The sequence below is a fragment of the Hyla sarda genome, chromosome 8, assembly GCF_029499605.1.
Source record: "Hyla sarda isolate aHylSar1 chromosome 8, aHylSar1.hap1, whole genome shotgun sequence".
NCBI classification, from domain to species: Eukaryota; Metazoa; Chordata; class Amphibia; order Anura; family Hylidae; genus Hyla; species Hyla sarda.
In genome coordinates this window covers 227,522,582-227,543,229 of record NC_079196.1, presented here as the reverse complement: position 1 = coordinate 227,543,229, position 20,648 = coordinate 227,522,582, and the positions used below count along the sequence as shown (strand labels likewise).

Below are 20,648 nucleotides of genomic sequence, written 5' to 3'. Positions count from 1 at the left end.
TGATTGCTGCCAATCACGGGGCTGGAGCGTTGTGATGTAAAGGCTCCGCCCCGTGTGATGACACGCCCACTCCCATAGGCTTACATTGAGGGGGCGGAGCCTTGACGTCACAACGTTCCGGCCCCGTGATCGGCAGTAATCAGACCCGGAGCGAACACACTCTGACGACTGATTTTAACGGTGTGCGGCGTGCAAGATCACGGGGGTTCGCAGTGACGGGACCCCCGCGATCAGGCATCTTATCCCCTATCCTTTGGATAGGGGATAAGATGTCTAAGCGCCGGAGTACCCCTTTAACCCCTTAACGACGCAGGAAGTAAATGTACGTCCTGGTAACGTGATACTTAACGCACCAGGACGTACATTTACGTCCTGAGCATAGCCGCGGGCATCGGAGCGATGCCCGAAACATGCGCGGCAGGTCCCGGCTGTGGATCGCAGCCAGGGACCCGCCGGTAATGGCGGACACCCGCGATCCCGCAGATGTCCGCCATTAACCCCTCAGATGCCGTGATAAATACAGATCACGGCATCTGCAGCATCGCTATCACTTAACAGGATGATCGGATCGCCCGCAGCGCTGCCCGCGGCAATCCGATCATCCTGCACGGCAGAGGGAGATCCCCTCACCTGCCTCCGCTGCCTTCCCACAGACCAGAGCAGAAGATGGCCGATAACTCTGATCAGTGCTGTGTCCTATACATAGCACTGAACAGAATTAGCAATCGAGTGATTGCTATAAATAGTCCCCTATGGGGACTATAAGAGTGTAAAAATAAAAGTAAAAAAAGTAAAAAAAATTAAGTTAAAAAAAATGTGAAAAAAACCCTCCCCCAATAAAAACGTAAATTGTCCCATTTTTCCTATTTTACCCCCAACAAGTGTAAAAAAAATTATTTTATATACATATTTGGTATCGCCGCGTGCGTAAATATCCGTATTATTAAAATAAAATGTAAATGATCCCGTACGTTGAATGGCGTGAACGTAAAAAAAAAAAGTCCAAAATAGCTGCTTTTTTTATAACATTTTGTTCCCCAAAAAATTTATAAAAAATGTAATAAAAGTTTTGTATAAGCAAATATGGTATTAATAAAAAGTACAGATCACAACACACAAAAAATGAGCCCTCATACCGCCGCTTATACGGAAAAATGAAAAAATTATAGGTCTTCAAAATAGGGGGATTTTAAACGTACTAATTTGGTTAAAAAGTTTGCTATTTTTTTTAATCGCAACAGTAATAGAAAAGTATGTTATCATGGGTATCATTTTAATCGTATTGACCCTCAGAATAAAGAACACACGTCATTTTTACCATAAATTGTACGGCGTGAAAACAAAACCTTCCAAAATTAGCAAAATTGCGGTTTTCTTTTTAATTTCCCCACACAAATAGTATTTTTTTGGTTGCGCCATACATTTTATGGTAAAGTGAGTGATGGCGTTACAACGGACAACTGGTCGCGCAAAAAACAAGCCCTCATACTAGTCTGTGGATGAAAATATAAAAGAGTTATGATTTTTTGAAGGGGAGGAGGAAAAAAACTAAAATGGGCTGAGTCCTTAAGGGGTTAAAGGGGTATTCCAGGAAAACTTTTTTTTATATATCAACTGGCTCCAGAAAGTTAAACAGATTTGTAAATTACTTCTATCAAAAAATCTTAATCCTTTCAGTACTTATGAGCTTCTGAAGTTGAGTTGTTCTTTTCTGTCTAAGTGCTCTCTGATGACACCTGTCTCAGGACTCCAGAGTAGAAGCAAATCCCCCATAGAAAACCTCTTCTACTCTGTGCAGTTCCTGAGACAAGCAGAGATGTCAGCAGAGAGCACTGTTGTGAGACAGAAAACATCAACTCAACTTCAGCAGCTGATAATTATTGGAAGGATAAACAGATTTGTAAATTACTTATAATTAAAAAATCTTAAACTTTCTGGAGCCATTTTTTTCCCTGGAATACCCCTTTAATACCCAGAAGGTTCTATAAAGGGTCTGGGTGCAGTTTATGGAGTTGGTGCAGATGGAGGGTCTTGTCTCTGCGATGTCCTGTCCTCCATTGCTTTTTAGCTTGATCTTTAGTGACCTGCATTGTGCAAATAACTAAAGAAAATAAAAAATGGAGGCACCTGACTAGCACACCCGAGACAAGTGCATGAAAAATGGCGGATCAATGGTAAAGCAAGTGTGTAACAGCATGATAAAGCCGCCATGGATGACCGGGACGGTGCGGGAAGCTCAGAGGCTACAACCGGTAAGTTTCGTGCCTAGCGGCCGGAAGAAGTGCACTTGCACGAAACTTACCGGTTTGCAGCCTCTGAGCTTCCCGCACCGTCCCGGTCATCCATGGCGGCTTTATCATGCTGATGGACACTTTGCGGTGAGTTGCTGCATTTCATTGTTTATTTGCTAATCTGCTTTGTGTTCTTACAGGTTAAGAGGAAGCAGCAGTCAGAGAGTGAAGACGGAGAGCAGAAGAGACCCCGACCCTCCACACCACCAGAGGAGGAGGAAGATGGTAAGTGTCATGGACAGCAGGGACCCCCACATGCACTGCCGGAGTCACCCCCTTTTATGTTATCTGAGTTACCCTGTAAACTTCTCCTTTCAGAGCGAGAGAAAGAGACCCCAGCAGATCCACGAGCCGGAGCGAAGGCCGCACAGCGGGAGGCAGACATACCGAAGCACAAGCGCAGGATCCCCTTCCCCCTGGACAGCGAGGGCGAAGAGGAATCTGAGGAGTCTGCGTCTGATAAGGTGAGAGGGCTGGAATGGTCTTAAGAAGCATTCTGTGGGCCCGGACAACATCCCTTTAACCCATTCCCGGCCTATGACGTACATGTATGGCATGGAACGGGCTCGGGTCTGTGCCGCTACCAGCGCATGCCTGCTGCTATCAGCTTCCATGTCCATCATTTTAACTGATTAAATGCCGCCTGTAATAGGCACCTGGGGTGGATGGGTGATCGGGTGGGGAGTCAAAAAAATAAAATAAAAGTGTAATAAAAAAATCACATACGCCAAAGTTGATGATTTTTGGTCACATCCCAGAAAGACAATGTTATTTAAAAAAATTTAAAATGTATTTAAAAAATCAGAACTACGCAAAAATTGTACCATTTAGGAAATGCACCTAAATGGCACAAAAAATTTACTTGTCAGTAGGTAGAAAAATAAGAGAAGTTTATAGGGGTCAGAATGTTTTTTATTAGCATAAAACGAAACCTAAATTATCCAAGTTTGATATAGTTAGAATCGTACTGACCCAAAGAATAAAGGGAGCATGTCAGTTTTAAAGGGGTATTCCGGGATCTAATTCCAAAGGATAAGGGATGCAATGTCTGATCACGGGGGGGGGGGGGGGGGGGGTTGTATTCTCTCCTCTGATATAGCAGAGTCCGTCCTGTTCTCTCCTCTGATATAGCAGAGTCCGTCCTGCTCTCTCCTCTGATATAGCAGAGTCCGTCCTGTTCTCTCCTCTGATGTAGCAGAGTCCGGCCTGCTCTCTCCTCTGATATAGCAGAGTCCGTCCTGTTCTCTCCTCTGATATAGCAGAGTCCGTCCTGTTCTCTCCTCTGATATAGCAGAGTCCGTCCTGTTCTCCTCTGATATAGCAGAGTCCGTCCTGTTCTCTCCTCTGACATAGCAGAGTCCGTCCTGTTCTCTCCTCTGATATAGCAGAGTCCGTCCTGTTCTCTCCTCTGATATAGCAGAGTCCGTCCTGTTCTCTCCTCTGATATAGCAGAGTCCGTCCTGTTCTCTCCTCTGATATAGCAGAGTCCGTCCTGTTCTCTCCTCTGATATAGCAGAGTCCGTCCTGTTCTCTCCTCTGATATAGCAGAGTCCGGCCTGTTCTCTCCTCTGATATAGCAGAGTCCGGCCTGTTCTCTCCTCTGATATAGCAGAGTCCGTCCTGTTCTCTCCTCTGATATAGCAGAGTCCGTCCTGTTCTCTCCTCTGACATAGCAGAGTCCGTCCTGTTATCTCCTCTGATATAGCAGAGTCCGTCCTGTTCTCTCCTCTGATATAGCAGAGTCCGTCCTGTTCTCTCCTCTGATATAGCAGAGTCCGTCCTGTTCTCTCCTCTGATATAGCAGAGTCCGTCCTGTTCTCTCCTCTGATATAGCAGAGTCCGTCCTGTTCTCTCCTCTGATATAGCAGAGTCCGTCCTGTTCTCCTCTGATATAGCAGAGTCCGTCCTGTTCTCCTCTGATATAGCAGAGTCCGTCCTGTTCTCTCCTCTGATATAGCAGAGTCCGGCCTGTTCTCTCCTCTGATATAGCAGAGTCCGTCCTGTTCTCTCCTCTGATATAGCAGAGTCCGTCCTGTTCTATCCTCTGATATAGCAGAGTCCGGCCTGTTCTCTCCTCTGATGTAGCAGAGTCCGGCCTGTTCTCTCCTCTGATGTAGCAGAGTCCGGCCTGTTCTCTCCTCTGATATAGCAGAGTCCGGCCTGTTCTCTCCTCTGATATAGCAGAGTCCGGCCTGTTCTCTCCTCTGACATAGCAGAGTCCGTCCTGCTCTCTCCTCTGACATAGCAGAGTCCGGCCTGTTCTCTCCTCTGACATAGCAGAGTCCGTCCTGCTCTCTCCTCTGATATAGCAGAGTCCGTCCTGTTCTCTCCTCTGATATAGCAGAGTCCGGCCTGTTCTCTCCTCTGATATAGCAGAGTCCGGCCTGTTCTCTCCTCTGATATAGCAGAGTCCGGCCTGTTCTCTCCTCTGATATAGCAGAGTCCGTCCTGTTCTCTCCTCTGATATAGCAGAGTCCGTCCTGTTCTCCTCTGATATAGCAGAGTCCGTCCTGTTCTCTCCTCTGACATAGCAGAGTCCGTCCTGTTCTCTCCTCTGATATAGCAGAGTCCGTCCTGTTCTCTCCTCTGATATAGCAGAGTCCGTCCTGTTCTCCTCTGATATAGCAGAGTCCGTCCTGTTCTCTCCTCTGATATAGCAGAGTCCGGCCTGTTCTCTCCTCTGATATAGCAGGGTCCGTCCTGTTCTCTCCTCTGATATAGCAGAGTCCGGCCTGTTCTCTCCTCTGATATAGCAGAGTCCGTCCTGTTCTCTCCTCTGATATAGCAGAGTTCGGCCTGCTCTCTCCTCTGATATAGCAGAGTCCGTCCTGTTCTCTCCTCTGATATAGCAGAGTCCGTCCTGCTCTCTCCTCTGATATAGCAGAGTCCGTCCTGCTCTCTCCTCTGATATAGCAGAGTCCGTCCTGTTCTCTCCTCTGATATAGCAGAGTCCGTCCTGTTCTCTCCTCTGATATAGCAGAGTCCGTCCTGTTCTCTCCTCTGACATAGCAGAGTCCGTCCTGTTCTCTCCTCTGACATAGCAGAGTCCGTCCTGTTCTCTCCTCTGACATAGCAGAGTCCGTCCTGTTCTCTCCTCTGATATAGCAGAGTCCGTCCTGTTCTCTCCTCTGATATAGCAGAGTCCGTCCTGTTCTCTCCTCTGATATAGCAGAGTCCGTCCTGTTCTCTCCTCTGATATAGCAGAGTCCGTCCTGTTCTCTCCTCTGATATAGCAGAGTCCGTCCTGTTCTCTCCTCTGATATAGCAGTCCGTCCTGTTCTCTCCTCTGATATAGCAGAGTCCGTCCTGTTCTCTCCTCTGATATAGCAGAGTCCGTCCTGTTCTCTCCTCTGATATAGCAGTCCGTCCTGTTCTCTCCTCTGACATAGCAGAGTCCGTCCTGTTCTCTCCTCTGATATAGCAGAGTCCGTCCTGTTCTCTCCTCTGACATAGCAGAGTCCGTCCTGTTCTCTCCTCTGACATAGCAGAGTCCGTCCTGTTCTCCTCTGATATAGCAGAGTCCGTCCTGTTCTCTCCTCTGATATAGCAGAGTCCGTCCTGTTCTCTCCTCTGATATAGCAGAGTCCGTCCTGTTCTCTCCTCTGATATAGCAGAGTCCGTCCTGTTCTCTCCTCTGATATAGCAGAGTCCGTCCTGCTCTCTCCTCTGATATAGCAGAGTCCGTCCTGTTCTCTCCTCTGATATAGCAGAGTCCGTCCTGTTCTCTCCTCTGATATAGCAGAGTCCGTCCTGTTCTCTCCTCTGATATAGCAGAGTCCGTCCTGTTCTCTCCTCTGATATAGCAGAGTCCGTCCTGTTCTCTCCTCTGATATAGCAGAGTCCGTCCTGTTCTCTCCTCTGATATAGCAGAGTCCGTCCTGTTCTCTCCTCTGATATAGCAGAGTCCGTCCTGTTCTCTCCTCTGATATAGCAGAGTCCGTCCTGTTCTCTCCTCTGATATAGCAGAGTCCCTCCTGTTCTCTCCTCTGATATAGCAGAGTCCGTCCTGCTCTGCCCCCTGCTGGGATCTGTTATATATTTGTTCCCTCCGGTGGATTACAGGATCCTTTTTGTGTCTATTTACAGGATGGCGATGAAGATGATGATGAAGATGATGATGATATCAGCACCAAGGATGAAGACTCAGAAGGTAAGAGCACAAGTCGTGTGATCAGGTGGTTAGAGCGCGTGTCGTGTGATCATGTGGTAAGAGCGCGTGTCGTGTGATCAGGTGGTAAGAGCGCGTGTCGTGTGATCAGGTGGTAAGAGCGCGTGTCGTGTGATCAGGTGGTTAGAGCGCGTGTCGTGTGATCAGGTGGTAAGAGCGCGTGTCGTGTGATCAGGTGGTAAGAGCGCGTGTCGTGTGATCAGGTGGTAAGAGCGCGTGTCGTGTGATCAGGTGGTTAGAGCGCGTGTCGTGTGATCAGGTGGTTAGAGCGCCTGTCGTGTGACCAGGTGGTTAGAGCGCGTGTCGTGTGATCAGGTGGTTAGAGCGCCTGTCGTGTGACCAGGTGGTTAGAGCGCGTGTCGTGTGATCAGGTGGTTAGAGCGCGTGTCGTGTGATCAGGTGGTTAGAGCGCCTGTCGTGTGACCAGGTGGTTAGAGCGCGTGTCGTGTGATCAGGTGGTTAGAGCGCCTGTCGTGTGACCAGGTGGTTAGAGCGCCTGTCGTGTGATCAGGTGGTTAGAGCGCGTGTCGTGTGATCAGGTGGTTAGAGCGCGTGTCGTGTGATCAGGTGGTAAGAGCGCGTGTCGTGTGATCAGGTGGTTAGAGCGCGTGTCATGTGATCAGGTGGTTAGAGCGCGTGTCATGTGATCAGGTGGTTAGAGCGCGTGTCATGTGATCAGGTGGTTAGAGCGCGTGTCATGTGATCAGGTGGACGGGGGTGTATATTTATGTTGGGTTACTGTACAGGGGCAGCGTTCATTAAAATGGAGGTAGCCAGTGTTTCCCAACCATCGTGCCTCCAGCTGTTGAAAAACTACCACTCCCAGCATGCCCGGATAGCCAAAGGCTGTCCGGGCATGCTGGGAGTTGTAGTTTTGCAAAAACTCCTTCATATTTACCATTGTTTTTCTGCCGTTCAGATGAGACGCCTCTCGCCAAACTTTCCAACAAGATTGTGTCAGATGACAGCGACAGCTCCAGTGAGTCGGACAGCAGCAGCTCCTCCTCGTCTTCCTCCTCCTCTTCATCATCTTCCTCTTCATCACCGGCGTCCTCCGATGATGAAGATGATCAGGAGGACCCTCCTCTAACCCCATCGGTTACCGAGCCCCTGAGACCACCCAGCCCCCCGCCGCTTCCCTCAGAAGAGAAGAGTCACAAAGAAGAGACACCGGGTAAGTCCTGTGTGTATTGGTGCAGAATAGTGAGTGCAGCTCTGGAGTATAATACAGGATATAACTCAGGATCAGTACAGGATAAGTAATGTAATGTATGTACATAGTGACCTCACCAGCAGAATAGTGAGTACAGCTCTGGGGTATAATACAAGATATAACTCAGGATCAGTACAGGATAAGTAATGTAATGTATGTACATAGTGACCTCACCAGCAGAATAGTGAGTACAGCTCTGGAGTATAATACAGGATATAACTCAGGATCAGTACAGGATAAGTAATGTAATGTATGTACATAGTGACCTCACCAGCAGAATAGTGAGTACAGCTCTGGGGTATAATACAGGCTATAACTCAGGATCAGTACAGGATAAGTAATGTAATGTATGTCCACAGTGACCTCACCAGCAGAATAGTGAGTACAGCTCTGGAGAATAATACAGGATATAACTCAGGATCAGTACAGGATAAGTAATGTAATGTATGTACATAGTGACCTCACCAGCAGAATAGTGAGTACAGCTCTGGGGTATAATACAAGATATAACTCAGGATCAGTACAGGATAAGTAATGTAATGTATGTACACAGTGACCTCACCAGCAGAATAGTGAGTACAGCTCTGGGGTATAATACAGGATATAACTCAGGATCAGTACAGGATAAGTAATGTAATGTATGTACACAGTGACCTCACCAGCAGAATAGTGAGTGCAGCTCTGGGGTATAATACAGGATATAACTCAGGATCAGTACAGGATAAGTAATGTAATGTATGTACACAGTGACCCCACCAGCAGAATAGTGAGTACAGCTCTGGGGTATAATACAGGATATAACTAAGGATCAGTACAGGATAAGTAATGTAATGTATGTACACAGTGACCTCACCAGCAGAATAGTGAGCACAGCTCTGGAGTATAATACAGGATATAACTCAGGATCAGTACAGGATAAGTAATGTAATGTATGTACACAGTGACCTCACCAGCAGAATAGTGAGTACAGCTCTGGGGTATAATACAGGATATAACTCAGGATCAGTACAGGATAAGTAATGTAATGTATGTACACAGTGACCTCACCAGCAGAATAGTGAGTACAGCTCTGGAGTATAATACAGGATATAACTCAGGATCAGTACAGGATAAGTAATGTAATGTATGTACACAGTGACCTCCCCAGCAGAATAGTGAGTAAAGCTCTGGAATATAATACAGGATATAACTCAGGATCAGTACAGGATAAGTAATGTAATGTATATATACAGTAACCTCACCAGCAGAATAGTGAGTACAGCTCTGGAATATAATACAGGATATAACTCAGGATCAGTACAGGATAAGTAATGTAATGTATATATACAGTAACCTCACCAGCAGAATAGTGAGTACAGCTCTGGAGTATAATACAGGATATAACTCAGGATCAGTACAGGATAAGTAATGTATGTATACAGTGACCTCACCAGCAGAATAGTGAGTACAGCTCTGGGGTATAATACAGGATATAACTCAGGATCAGTACAGGATAAGTAATGTAATGTATGTACACAGTGACCTCACCAGCAGAATAGTGAGTACAGCTCTGGAGTATAATACAGGATATAACTCAGGATCAGTACAGGATATGTAGAGTGAGGACACAGTTTGCTGCAGTTCAGTGTGGGGGGGGATGTGCTCTGCGGCTCTTCTCTCTGTTCTTTCTCTTTCCTTTGATAGGACGTTGTATGTGGTGATTTATATAACATTATGGGAGGTGACTGGTGACATTGAATTGCGCAGGGGATGTGACCATCATGGTCTGTCCTAAAATATCATCTTTTAATCTATTACTTATTTTTGTAACTTCTTCTCATTGATTATCTTCTTCCTTTTGTTCTTTTTTTCCTTAGATAAATCTCCAGCCGTGGAAGTGAAAGATGAACCTTGTATAGAGCCGCCCCCTCCGCAGCTCCCGCTCCCACCTCCGGTGACGCCCCCCAAACCTTGCACACCTTCATCTCCTCCACTGCCGCTTCTTCCTCCTCCCAAGAAAAGGCGCAAGACTGTCTCCTTCCTCCTCACTCCAGAAGAAGAGCCTGAACCTGTAGAAAGCAAAGCCCCAAACCATTTGGTCCCAGAGAGAACTATCCCCGAAATCCCACCAGTCATTCAGGAGGAGCCAAAGGAGGAACTCCCTCCCCCTCCTGCACTGGAGGAGACCCCTCTACTTCCCTCCAAGGATCCTTCTCCCATTGTACAGCCAACACAGACTCCTCAGGTCCCAAAACCAGAGCCTGTAATCCCCCCACCTCCTGCCAAAGAGCCGTCCCCTCAGAAGTCGTCTCCGGAACAGCTGACTGTATTAAACCTTCCCTGGGACCATGCTTGTCTTGTGAAGTCCTATCCACCCCGCGCGGGACTGGAGGAGGCTCTGCAAGAAGATGGCGAGGTGGATGACGACTATGACAATGTAGAGGAGGTCAAAGCTTTGCCCATTCCAGAACCACCGCTAGCACCAGTACCGGAGATTGTTCCACCTGTACATGAGCCGTGTGAGCCGGAGAGGATAGAATACGTAGAGGAGATTCTCTTCGCCCCCATACGGCAGATCTTACTGGAGCACAGCTACGCTTCTATACCCGCAGCACTGAAGAACCCGCCCAGGAGGCAACGAGCAATATCTGTAGACTTGGAGAAACCCAGTGAGCTCCTCCATGTAGACCTCGGACAACCTGTGCTGGAGGCCCCGGAGGAGGTGGTGTGTGTGGGCGGAGGCCTGTTCTCTGGGCTGGAGGGTGACACGGGTGTCCTGGATGTCGGGGACTTGCAGATGACATCTTCAAGGAAAACTGAGGAGACTGTAAAAGCCGCTTACGAGGAATCTAGGAGTAAAAAACGGAGACAGCAAGAAGTGAAAGAAGTGACGGAGCCTGGAGAGATCTCCTCTGAGGAGGAGGATGAGGAGGATGAAGACTCCTGGGTGTGCACACGGGAGCTGAGGTCTCACAGGAACCGGCGTCCATACTTCCCCTTATCTCCTCCTAAATACGAGATCCGCAGCGAGTTTGAGCAGATGACCATTCTTTATGACATATGGAACACTGGACTGGATACCGAGGACATGGTCTTCTTAAGGGACACGTACGAGAGGCTCCTACAAGAGGATCACAGCACGGACTGGCTGAATGACACCCATTGGGTTCCTCATACTAATATCCTTTACTGATGGGCTGTTGTGGGGATAAAGTTATAAGCAAAGGCTCCAGCATGGGGCGATTTTCTGCTGCCTAAAGGGTTAACTCCGGTAATAGACATCTAAACCCTTATCCTTGGGATGTCTGATCGCGGGGGGTCCGACTGCTGGGACCCCCGCGATCTCTGTCCCGGCATCCTGGTGTTCTGAACATGCCAGCTCTGCGAGGCTTTGGAGTGTCCGTAGTCATCGCACCCCCTCCATTCATGTCTATGAGCAGAGATCGCTCCGTGCATGCAGATTACTGGGGTGTCGGGCACGAGATCGCAGGGGATCCCAGCGGCCAGACCCCGACAGTGGATAGGGGATAAGATGTGTAGTACCGGACTACCCCTTTAAGTCACCTGGGGTCAGCTGTTGGACACCGGTCCCTAGAGAAGCCCCTGCTGGCCACAACTTGTCACTGCAGCAGGGGAAATGTGACCATTCAGATGTATAACTCACATAGACGTACCACTGTGTGTTGTGCCTCTGCTCTGGCACATAAAGGGTGCCCCGGAGTGAAGAAGCCCCTCTATGATGTTGGGGTGCCCTTATAGTGGACAGATGGTCAGGATTTGTCCTGAATTTTACCAAGCATCTCTAGTGACATATGTCTGTAAATAACATTGGTGGAGATCTGTGGCTGCCTTGCTAGAGGGGCCTCGGCCTTCTACAGAGCAGTCACAACATGTTGGAACTGCCCATAGACATTAAAAGCTGATTATCTGCATAAGATAGGGGGCAGGCAATGCTCTTGACTCACCGAAACCAAGAGAGGGTACACCTGGCGCAGCTAGTGGTCTATTATGTGTATATAATCCTGTATGACACTTAGTAGCAGTGCGTCTGTCCTGTGGGTTGGTGGTGGTGCAAGCTTGTATAAGCAGCAGGTACTTCAGGGAATAAACATATGTAGAGAATAGACGAGCGCACTCACCACGTCAGCAGCTTCAATCACGTCCGCTTTATTGTAGACATCCAGGTACAGACAGTACAAGTGCAGGGGGACGACAAGGAAAGGAGGTAGACCCGGGCTACTCAGGGGCCTTAAGAAGCGCAGCCAGCGCGAGACGGTTCCGTAGCCCGAGTCTACCTCCTTCTCCTTGTCCTCCTGCACTTGTACTGTCTGTACCTGGATGTCTACAATAAAGCTGACGTGATTGAAGCTGCCAACGTGGTGAGTGCGCTCGTCTATTCTCTACATATCTTTATGCTCTTGACTAAACAACACACATGAATACCCATCTCTGCCATGTGTGCATGTGTTGTGAATGAGAGAGAAAAGAAAGCTGCTGCCAGAAACCCTATCCTCTAGACTCCCCCTCTCTCTCCATACAGACTCCTCTCTGTCCCCCCCCCCCTTTCCCTACAGACTCGTCTCTGTCCCCCTCTTCCCTACAGACTCCTCTCTGTCCCCCTCTTCCCTACAGACTCGTCTCTGTCCCCCTCTTCCCTACAGACTCCGCTCTGTCCCCCTCTTCCCTACAGACTCCTCTCTGTCCCCCTCTTCCCTACAGACTCCTCTCTGTTCCCCCCTTCCCTACAGACTCCGCTCTGTCCCCCTCTTCCCTACAGACTCCGCTCTGTCCCCCTCTTCCCTACAGACTCCTCTCTGTCCCCCTCTTCCCTACAGACTCCTCTCTGTCCCCCTCTTCCCTACAGACTCCTCTCTGTCCCCTTCTTCCCTACAGACTCGTCTCTGTCCCCCTCTTCCCTACAGACTCGGCTCTGTCCCCCTCTTCCCTACAGACTCCTCTCTGTCCCCTTCTTCCCTACAGACTCGTCTCTGTCCCCCTCTTCCCTACAGACTCTGCTCTGTCCCCCTCTTCCCTACAGACTCGGCTCTGTCCCCCTCTTCCCTACAGACTCCTCTCTGTCCCCCTCTTCCCTACAGACTCCTCTCTGTCCCCCTCTTCCCTACAGACTCCTCTCTGTCCCCCTCTTCCCTACAGACTCCTCTGTCCCCCTCTTCCCTACAGACTCGGCTCTGTCCCCCTCTTCCCTACAGACTCGGCTCTGTCCCCCTCTTCCCTACAGACTCGGCTCTGTCCCCCTCTTCCCTACAGACTCCTCTCTGTCCCCCTCTTCCCTACAGACTCCTCTCTGTCCCCCCCTCTTCCCTACAGACTCCTCTGTCCCCCTCTTCCCTACAGACTCCTCTCTGTCCCCCTCTTCCCTACAGACTCCTCTCTGTCCCCCTCTTCCCTACAGACTCCTCTCTGTCCCCCTCTTCCCTACAGACTCCTCTCTGTCCCCCTCTTCCCTACAGACTCCTCTCTGTCCCCCTCTTCCCTACAGACTCCTCTCTGTCCCCCTCTTCCCTACAGACTCCTCTCTGTCCCCCTCTTCCCTACAGACTCCTCTCTGTCACCCTCTTCCCTACAGACTCCTCTCTGTCCCCCTCTTCCCTATAGACTCCTCTCTGTCCCCCTCTTCCCTACAGACTCCTCTCTGTCCCCCTCTTCCCTATAGACTCCTCTCTGTCCCCCTCTTCCCTACAGACTCCTCTGTCCCCCTCTTCCCTACAGACTCCTCTCTGTCCCCCCTCTTCCCTATAGACTCCTCTCTGTCCCCCTCTTCCCTACAGACTCCTCTCTGTCCCCCTCTTCCCTATAGACTCCTCTCTGTCCCCCCTCTTCCCTATAGACTCCTCTCTGTCCCCCTCTTCCCTACAGACTCGTCTCTGTCCCCCTCTTCCCTACAGACTCCTCTCTGTCCCCCCTCTTCCCTACAGACTCCTCTCTGTCCCCCTCTTCCCTATAGACTCCTCTCTGTCCCCCTCTTCCCTACAGACTCCTCTCTGTCCCCCTCTTCCCTACAGACTCGGCTCTGTCCCCCTCTTCCCTATAGACTCCTCTCTGTCCCCCTCTTCCCTACAGACTCCTCTCTGTCCCCCTCTTCCCTACAGACTCGGCTCTGTCCCCCTCTTCCCTACAGACTCGGCTCTGTCCCCCTCTTCCCTACAGACTCCTCTCTGTCCCCCTCTTCCCTACAGACTCCTCTCTGTCCCCCTCTTCCCTACAGACTCCTCTCTGTCCCCCTCTTCCCTACAGACTCCTCTCTGTCCCCCTCTTCCCTACAGACTCCTCTCTGTCCCCCACTTCCCTACAGACTCCTCTCTGTCCCCCTCTTCCCTACAGACTCCTCTCTGTCCCCCTCTTCCCTACAGACTCCTCTCTGTCCCCCACTTCCCTACAGACTCCTCTCTGTCCCCCTCTTCCCTATAGACTCCTCTCTGTCCCCCTCTTCCCTACACAGTGAGACCCGGTCATGTCCTGTGCTGGGGGTTCTAGAAGCTGAGATCTGCAGGAGGCCCGGTAGGTTTGGGGTGTGATGTGCCGGGCGCTGTCTCTGGTCCTGACTTGGTTGATGTGATGGTCACCAGAGCTGTAGATGTCTCCATTGTGGTGAATGACGGGGCGCTCTGTGTTATCTGCCTCATGAATGCCGCTGTTTTTCCTTAACACCGTTTCACTCACTAATATTGCTGACCCCAAACGGCGGAAGAATCGTCAGGACGGCCTGCGGGAGCACCAGACGGGCTGCGCCAGGAGCGAGGGTTACTACGCCATCAGCAGGAAGGACAAGGACAAGTATCTGGACGTCATCCCTGTGTCCGTACGGGAGCTTTATAGTGACACACAGGTCTGTGCCGGTCACCGTCTGCCTCCGGGGGGCGCCGAAATTCTGCGTACGCATCCTAAATCCTTTCTATGTTTTATTTCAGGGAACAAACCGGGTGCTCTCGGAACGTCGCTCCGAGCAGAGACGTCTCCTCAACGCCATCGGCTCCTTCTCCCTGATGGACAGTGACTTACTGAAACTCAACCAGCTCAAGGTAAATGGTCACGTGTAATGTTTAGTGTAGACCACAGGGGGGCGATGTTGTACTGCAGTATTGAGCTGGAGTACAAGCTTTTTTTTTTTTTTTTAATATTCTCCTTTATTTTACCTTCTCTTCTTGCAGTTCCGAAAAAAGAAGCTGAGATTTGGGCGCAGCCGCATTCACGAGTGGGGTCTTTTCGCCATGGAGCCCATCGCGGCGGATGAGATGGTGATAGAATACGTTGGACAGAACATACGGCAGGTGAGGTTACCGTAAGCTTCATCCACTAGGTGTCGCTCATGGACAGGCATGATCGGCATCCTGTTGCTCCGGTGTTTCCCAACCAGGGTGCCTCCAGCTGTTGCAAAACTACAACTCCCAGCATGCCCGGACAGCCAAAGGCTGTCCGGGCATGCTGGGAGTTGTAGTTTTGCAACAGCTGGAGGCACCCTGGTTGGGAAACACTGCGTTGCTCCATCCATGCTGGTAGTTGTAGTTCACATCAGCTGACACTTGAACATAGGTGCGTGCTCTGGAATATCTTGGCCTGCTCTCGTGCCTGGCAGGTTATCATGGCGCGTTGACCATCGTGGTGCCAGGTGTTGGCGGAGAGACAGAGCCTCCTCCAAAACAAAGGAGGAAACTTTAAAGGGGTACTCCACTGGAAAAACATATTTATTTATTTATTTATTTTAAATCAACAGATGTGTAAGTTACTTCTATTAAAAAAAAATCTTAATCCTGCCAGTACTTATAAGCTGCTGTATACTGCAAAAGGAAGTTCTTTTCTTTTTGAATTTCCTTTCGGTCTGACCCCAGTGCTCTCTGCTGACACCTCTGTCCATGTCAGGAACTGTCCAGAGTAGGAGCAAATGCCCATAGGAAACCTCTGCTGCTCTGGACAGTTCCTAAAATGGACAGAGGTGCCAGCAGAGAGCACTGTGGTCAGACAGAGAGAAAATTGAAATAGAAAAGAACTTCCTGTGGATCATACAGCAGCTGATAAGTACTGGAAGGATTAAGATTTTATTAATAGAAGTAATTTACGAATCTGTTTTAACTTTCTGGCACCAGTTGATTTAAAAACAAAAAATAAATAAAAAATAAAATAAAATAAAGTTTTCCAGCGGAGTACCCCTTTAATGCCCTGTGAAGGGGCCGGGCCTCTGCGTATACAGCTCAGTCCTTGTGTGTCATGTTTCATTAGGAATCAGAAAGCAGAAAGCTGCTTGCTGTCAGTGAATGAGAACACTGTTTACATTCAGAGGCTGAGGTTGTGTACAGCTGAGGTTTTGCTACAATTGATGTCATAGGTCTCAAAAAGTTCCATTGTGATTTATTCTTCCACTGTTTCCCAACCAGGGTGCCTCCAGCTGTGGCAAACCTACAACTCCCAGCATGCTTTTGTCTTGCCACAGCTGGAGGCACCCTGATTGGTAAACGCTGATGTAATCCCTACAAGCGATAATCTGGTCTGTGTAGAACTATAAATCCCAGCATCCCTCCATGACACACTATAATATCTCCTCGTCCCTGGGAGTGGCTGTCCGCCCTATGTGTTTATAGATGATTTACAGAGAGGATTACAGGCATCTGTTCTATTATAGACAAACATTATGTTATCCCCCAAAGATTAGAATGTAAGCTCCTGCGCCCGGGAATGGATTTGGACTGATTTGAGTTCTCGTTTACATTCAGACACTGATCTACGGCTGTGTGGCTTGTTACAAGTGTGTGCCCTGATACATTGTAACAAGCTCCACAGCTGTGTTGGCTCATATGACTTCCTTCCTACCCATGGTTACGTCTTTACATCCTATAGGGGCACCATGGACATTAATACCGGCCTGTGTTTCCTCTCTCCATTCTGATGGTGTCATTCATTATGGGAATAAACGTGTGGAGGGAGGAAAGAGAAGTCTGGAGAAAAGGGGCGAAAGAGAGAGGGAGGCTGGAGGAAAAAGGAGTCAGGGGGACAGAGAGGGAGGCTGGAGGAAAAAGGAGTCGGGGGGGGGACAGAGAGGGAGGCTGGAGGAAAAAGGAGTCGGGGGGACAGAGAGAGGGAGGCTGGAGGAAAAAGGAGTCAGGGGGACAGAGAGAGGGAGGCTGGAGGAAAAAGGAGTCAGGGGGACAGAGAGAGGGAGGCTGGAGGAAAAAGGAGTCGGAGACAAAGAGAGGGAGGCTGGAGGAAAAAGGAGTCAGGGGGACAGAGAGGGAGGCTGGAGGAAAAAGGAGTCGGGGGGACAGAGAGAGGGAGGCTGGAGGAAAAAGGAGTCGGGGGGGGGACAGAGAGGGAGGCTGGAGGAAAAAGGAGTCAGGGGGACAGAGAGAGGGAGGCTGGAGGAAAAAGGAGTCGGGGGGGGGGACAGAGAGGGAGGCTGGAGGAAAAAGGAGTCAGGGGGACAGAGAGAGGGAGGCTGGAGGAAAAAGGAGTCGGGGACAGAGAGAGGGAGGCTGGAGGAAAAAGGAGTCGGGGGGACAGAGAGGGAGGCTGGAGGAAAAAGGAGTCAGGGGGACAGAGAGAGGGAGGCTGGAGGAAAAAGGAGGGGGGGGTTTGGACAGGGGCAAGGGTGTGGAGGGGGGGGGGTTTGGACAGGGGCAAGGGTGTGGAGGGGGGGGTTGGACAGGGGAGGGGTGTGGAGGGGGGGTTGGACAGGGGGAGGGGTGTGGAGGGGGGGTTGGACAGGGGGAGGGGTGTGGAGGGGGGTGGGTAGGACAGGGGGAAGGGGTGTTGAGGGGGGTGGGTAGGACAGGGGGAGGGGTGTGGAGGGGGGTGGGTAGGACAGGGGGAGGGGTGTGGAGGGGGGTGGGTAGGACAGGGGGAGGGGTGTGGAGGGGGGTGGGTAGGACAGGGGGAGGGGTGTGGAGGGGGGTGGGTAGGACAGGGGGAGGGGTGTGGAGGGGGGTGGGTAGGACAGGGGGAGGGGGGTGGGTAGGACAGGGGGAGGGGGGTGGGTAGGACAGGGGGAGGGGTGTGGAGGGGGGTGGGTAGGACAGGGGGAGGGGTGTGGAGGGGGGTGGGTAGGACAGGGGGAGGGGTGTGGAGGGGGGTGGGTAGGACAGGGGGAGGGGTGTGGAGGGGGGTGGGTAGGACAGGTGGAGGGGGGTGGGTAGGACAGGGGGAGGGGGGTGGAGGGGGTGGGTAGGACAGGGGGAGGGGGGTGGAGGGGGGTGGGTAGGACAGGGGGAGGGGTGTGGAGGGGGGTGGGTAGGACAGGGGGAGGGGTGGGGGGGGTTGTACATCATTGTCTGTCAGCTCTGTAATCTGTATGGCCAGCTTTATTCTATATACATATCAGTAGCTTTGGTCAGTGTATTGATAGGTGTTGTGTCGGAGTTCTCTGTGGAGATGGACATAACCGGATTCCTCTATAGTCTTCTCTATCCTTCCATCTATAAATCCCTCTATGTTGCTCACCTCAGGAATCTTAGGATTAGGGTACAGTGAGACTAGTGGCCCCTCTCAGGTTTTATGGCATCTTAATCATGATACAATAAAGATAAGGCGGAGTAATACCTATGCGTATGTAAGTGACCCCGATCTTCTAAGGCATTTATCCTGTATGTATCTGTGCAGGTGGTGGCTGACATGAGAGAGAAGAGATACGCCCAGCAGGGGATCGGCAGCAGCTATCTGTTCCGTGTGGACCATGACACCATCATAGACGCCACCAAAAGTGGAAACCTGGCTCGCTTTATAAACCACTGCTGTACGGTAAGTCCCCACCCACCAGGGGCTCCAGTCACATGATCAGACCACCACTCCATGTGATTGGCTGCCACACTGCATGTGACACCTGTATGCACCAAACGCCTGATCTTATTAAAGATTCTTAGATTTTAACCATCATCCCCCATTCTATTTTCGTTACAGCCTAATTGTTACGCCAAAGTCATCACCATCGAATCCCAAAAGAAAATCGTCATTTACTCCAAACAACCAATTGGCGTGAATGAGGAGATAACGTACGACTACAAGTTCCCCATCGAAGAGAACAAGATTCCATGTCTGTGCGGGACTGAGAATTGCCGGGGCACCTTGAACTAACGCTAAATGTCCTCAGGCCAACTTGGGCTGATCGGATCTTTGTCGCTGTTTACAGCTCAAGTGATCAAATTAAGCCAAAAGCTTGTGTCCGGTGACCACACACAGACGTCCAGATGTGGACTTAGGCAGAACATGGGGCATTTACTGGTACGGCGGCGGCCATTTTGTTTTCATTTTTTTTGAAGAAGCGAGCAGCCTGACCTGTCTGTGGCTCTGTTACACAGCGCCGGAAGATGAACGCGTTTCTGCCGAGCTCCTTCCACAAGTTCCTTCATGCAGTCACCCTGGGGCGTTCTTATATATGTATAATGTTAATTTTTTTGTTATTTTTTTAGCCTATTTTTCTATACATTTTAGTTTTCTGTTCTTTTATTCCTTTCTGGGAGTATGTAATTTATGCCGGGCGGCGGCAGCAGGCGAGAGATCAGGACCCTCCCAGCCCCCTCTCCCGGTCGTCGCTGACCTCCACTGAAGTAGGTCCGGAGTCCTCGCGCTTAAAGCCCAAGGCTTTGAACCTAAAGTTACTTGTGGCCCCGGCCTTTGCCTGTCCTCACGTGACCCCGGAACGCACAAGTCTCCCCCTCCCCAGCCTCGGACGTGACCCCCTCTTACCTGTATATACACTACGTATTGTTCCCTTGTATATAATCCCAAGAACTGACATTTCACTGACCAGTCTACGACAAACCCACGGCTGAACTTTAGACCCCGCCCCCTAGTTTCCTCTCTCCGCCCCTGCGGTGTAAAGTGTTGCGGAGTATCTGCTTTCTCTTGCCTGTTCTTGTCGATAGTTTATTGCGATTATACAGATACGTCTCCACCATAGGTCATACTCTGTATCACGATCAGCTGCAGCGGCGTCAACGTCACATTTTAACCAATTTTTTTTCCCTCAGGTTTTTAAAGTGTTTAATTTATTCAAATTATATTTTAAAATTTAGAACCTTTTTTTTTTTTTTTTTTACTGCCCTAATTGTGGGGGGAGGGGGGATTCAGTGTCAGTGGAGGTAGAAGCTTCAGGGGGTCCCCAAGATGCTTTGTATTTTAAGGGGGTTATCTGGCATTACAAAAACATAGCTGCTTTCTACCCCAAAAAAAAAAAAACAGTGCCACCCCTTGTCCACAGGTTGTGTTGGGTATTGCAACTCCTTTCACTTTATTGGAACCAAGCTGCAATACCGCAGAAGTGTGGCGCTTGTTCCTGATAGAAGTTAGCTCTGTTTTCCTAATCCCAGATAACCCCTATTAAGCCTTATTGAACGGGTTCCGCTAGCATTTTGACATTTCGGTGGAGGCCAGGTTTTTCCCATGTGTTTACATACACATGGGGGGGGGGGGGGGAGGCTCCACCACACACATTCTTTTTGCCTCCACCCTTTGTGCTGTTGCCCTGATACTTTGAGTAGGCGCCATTGTTGTGCGTGGGGTGGGGGGCGGTGGACGTGTCCTTTTGTGGAGTCAGCAGAAGTCCGTGGAGGGGTCTGTGAGGGCGGGGGGGGGGGGGGGGGTCGGGCTTGAGATTGTTGTATATTCTGTATATTAACTGCTTTGTTTCTTGTAGAAACACGAGTTTATTACGTATACGCCCTGTGTGTGTCTCTTTATTTCAGCAATCCCGGGAAGGGGAGGTGTAGAGATTATAAGGTGAGATGTGTCGTGTCTTTTGACTCCGCGTTACCCTGGATTGGGGCCAGAGGTTAAGCATTTCTTCTTATCTCAAGGCTGGTCAAAGAACATCAGGGAGGTCACTGCATACGTTCAAGGTTTATCGACCGGTTATCTGTGCGGAGCATCACATGACCGTCCCAGGATAGACTCCAGTTTCCCTGTAAATCATCACCTGGCTCAGTCTTGTTGCACGGATCAGATGCTTTGGCCAAGTGTTCAGGTTCTGACATTACGTTCCCGTGATCTGCTTGGC

General features: G+C 50.1%; 1 protein-coding gene across 1 annotated transcript in view; it reads left to right on the top strand.

Annotated features, from left to right (window-relative positions):
* The window catches only part of SETD1A (SET domain containing 1A, histone lysine methyltransferase), a 50,126-nt gene extending 29,931 nt beyond the window's left edge, over positions 1-20,195 (top strand). Inside the window, 10 exon segments of the mRNA XM_056534767.1 lie at positions 2,432-2,516; positions 2,610-2,755; positions 6,378-6,441; positions 7,379-7,633; positions 9,529-10,830; positions 14,329-14,498; positions 14,581-14,691; positions 14,821-14,940; positions 18,257-18,394; positions 18,554-20,195. Coding sequence (XP_056390742.1) covers positions 2,432-2,516; positions 2,610-2,755; positions 6,378-6,441; positions 7,379-7,633; positions 9,529-10,830; positions 14,329-14,498; positions 14,581-14,691; positions 14,821-14,940; positions 18,257-18,394; positions 18,554-18,727 — 2,565 coding nt within the window. The 3' untranslated portion in view covers positions 18,728-20,195.
* Positions 20,196-20,648: the final 453 nt, after the last annotated feature.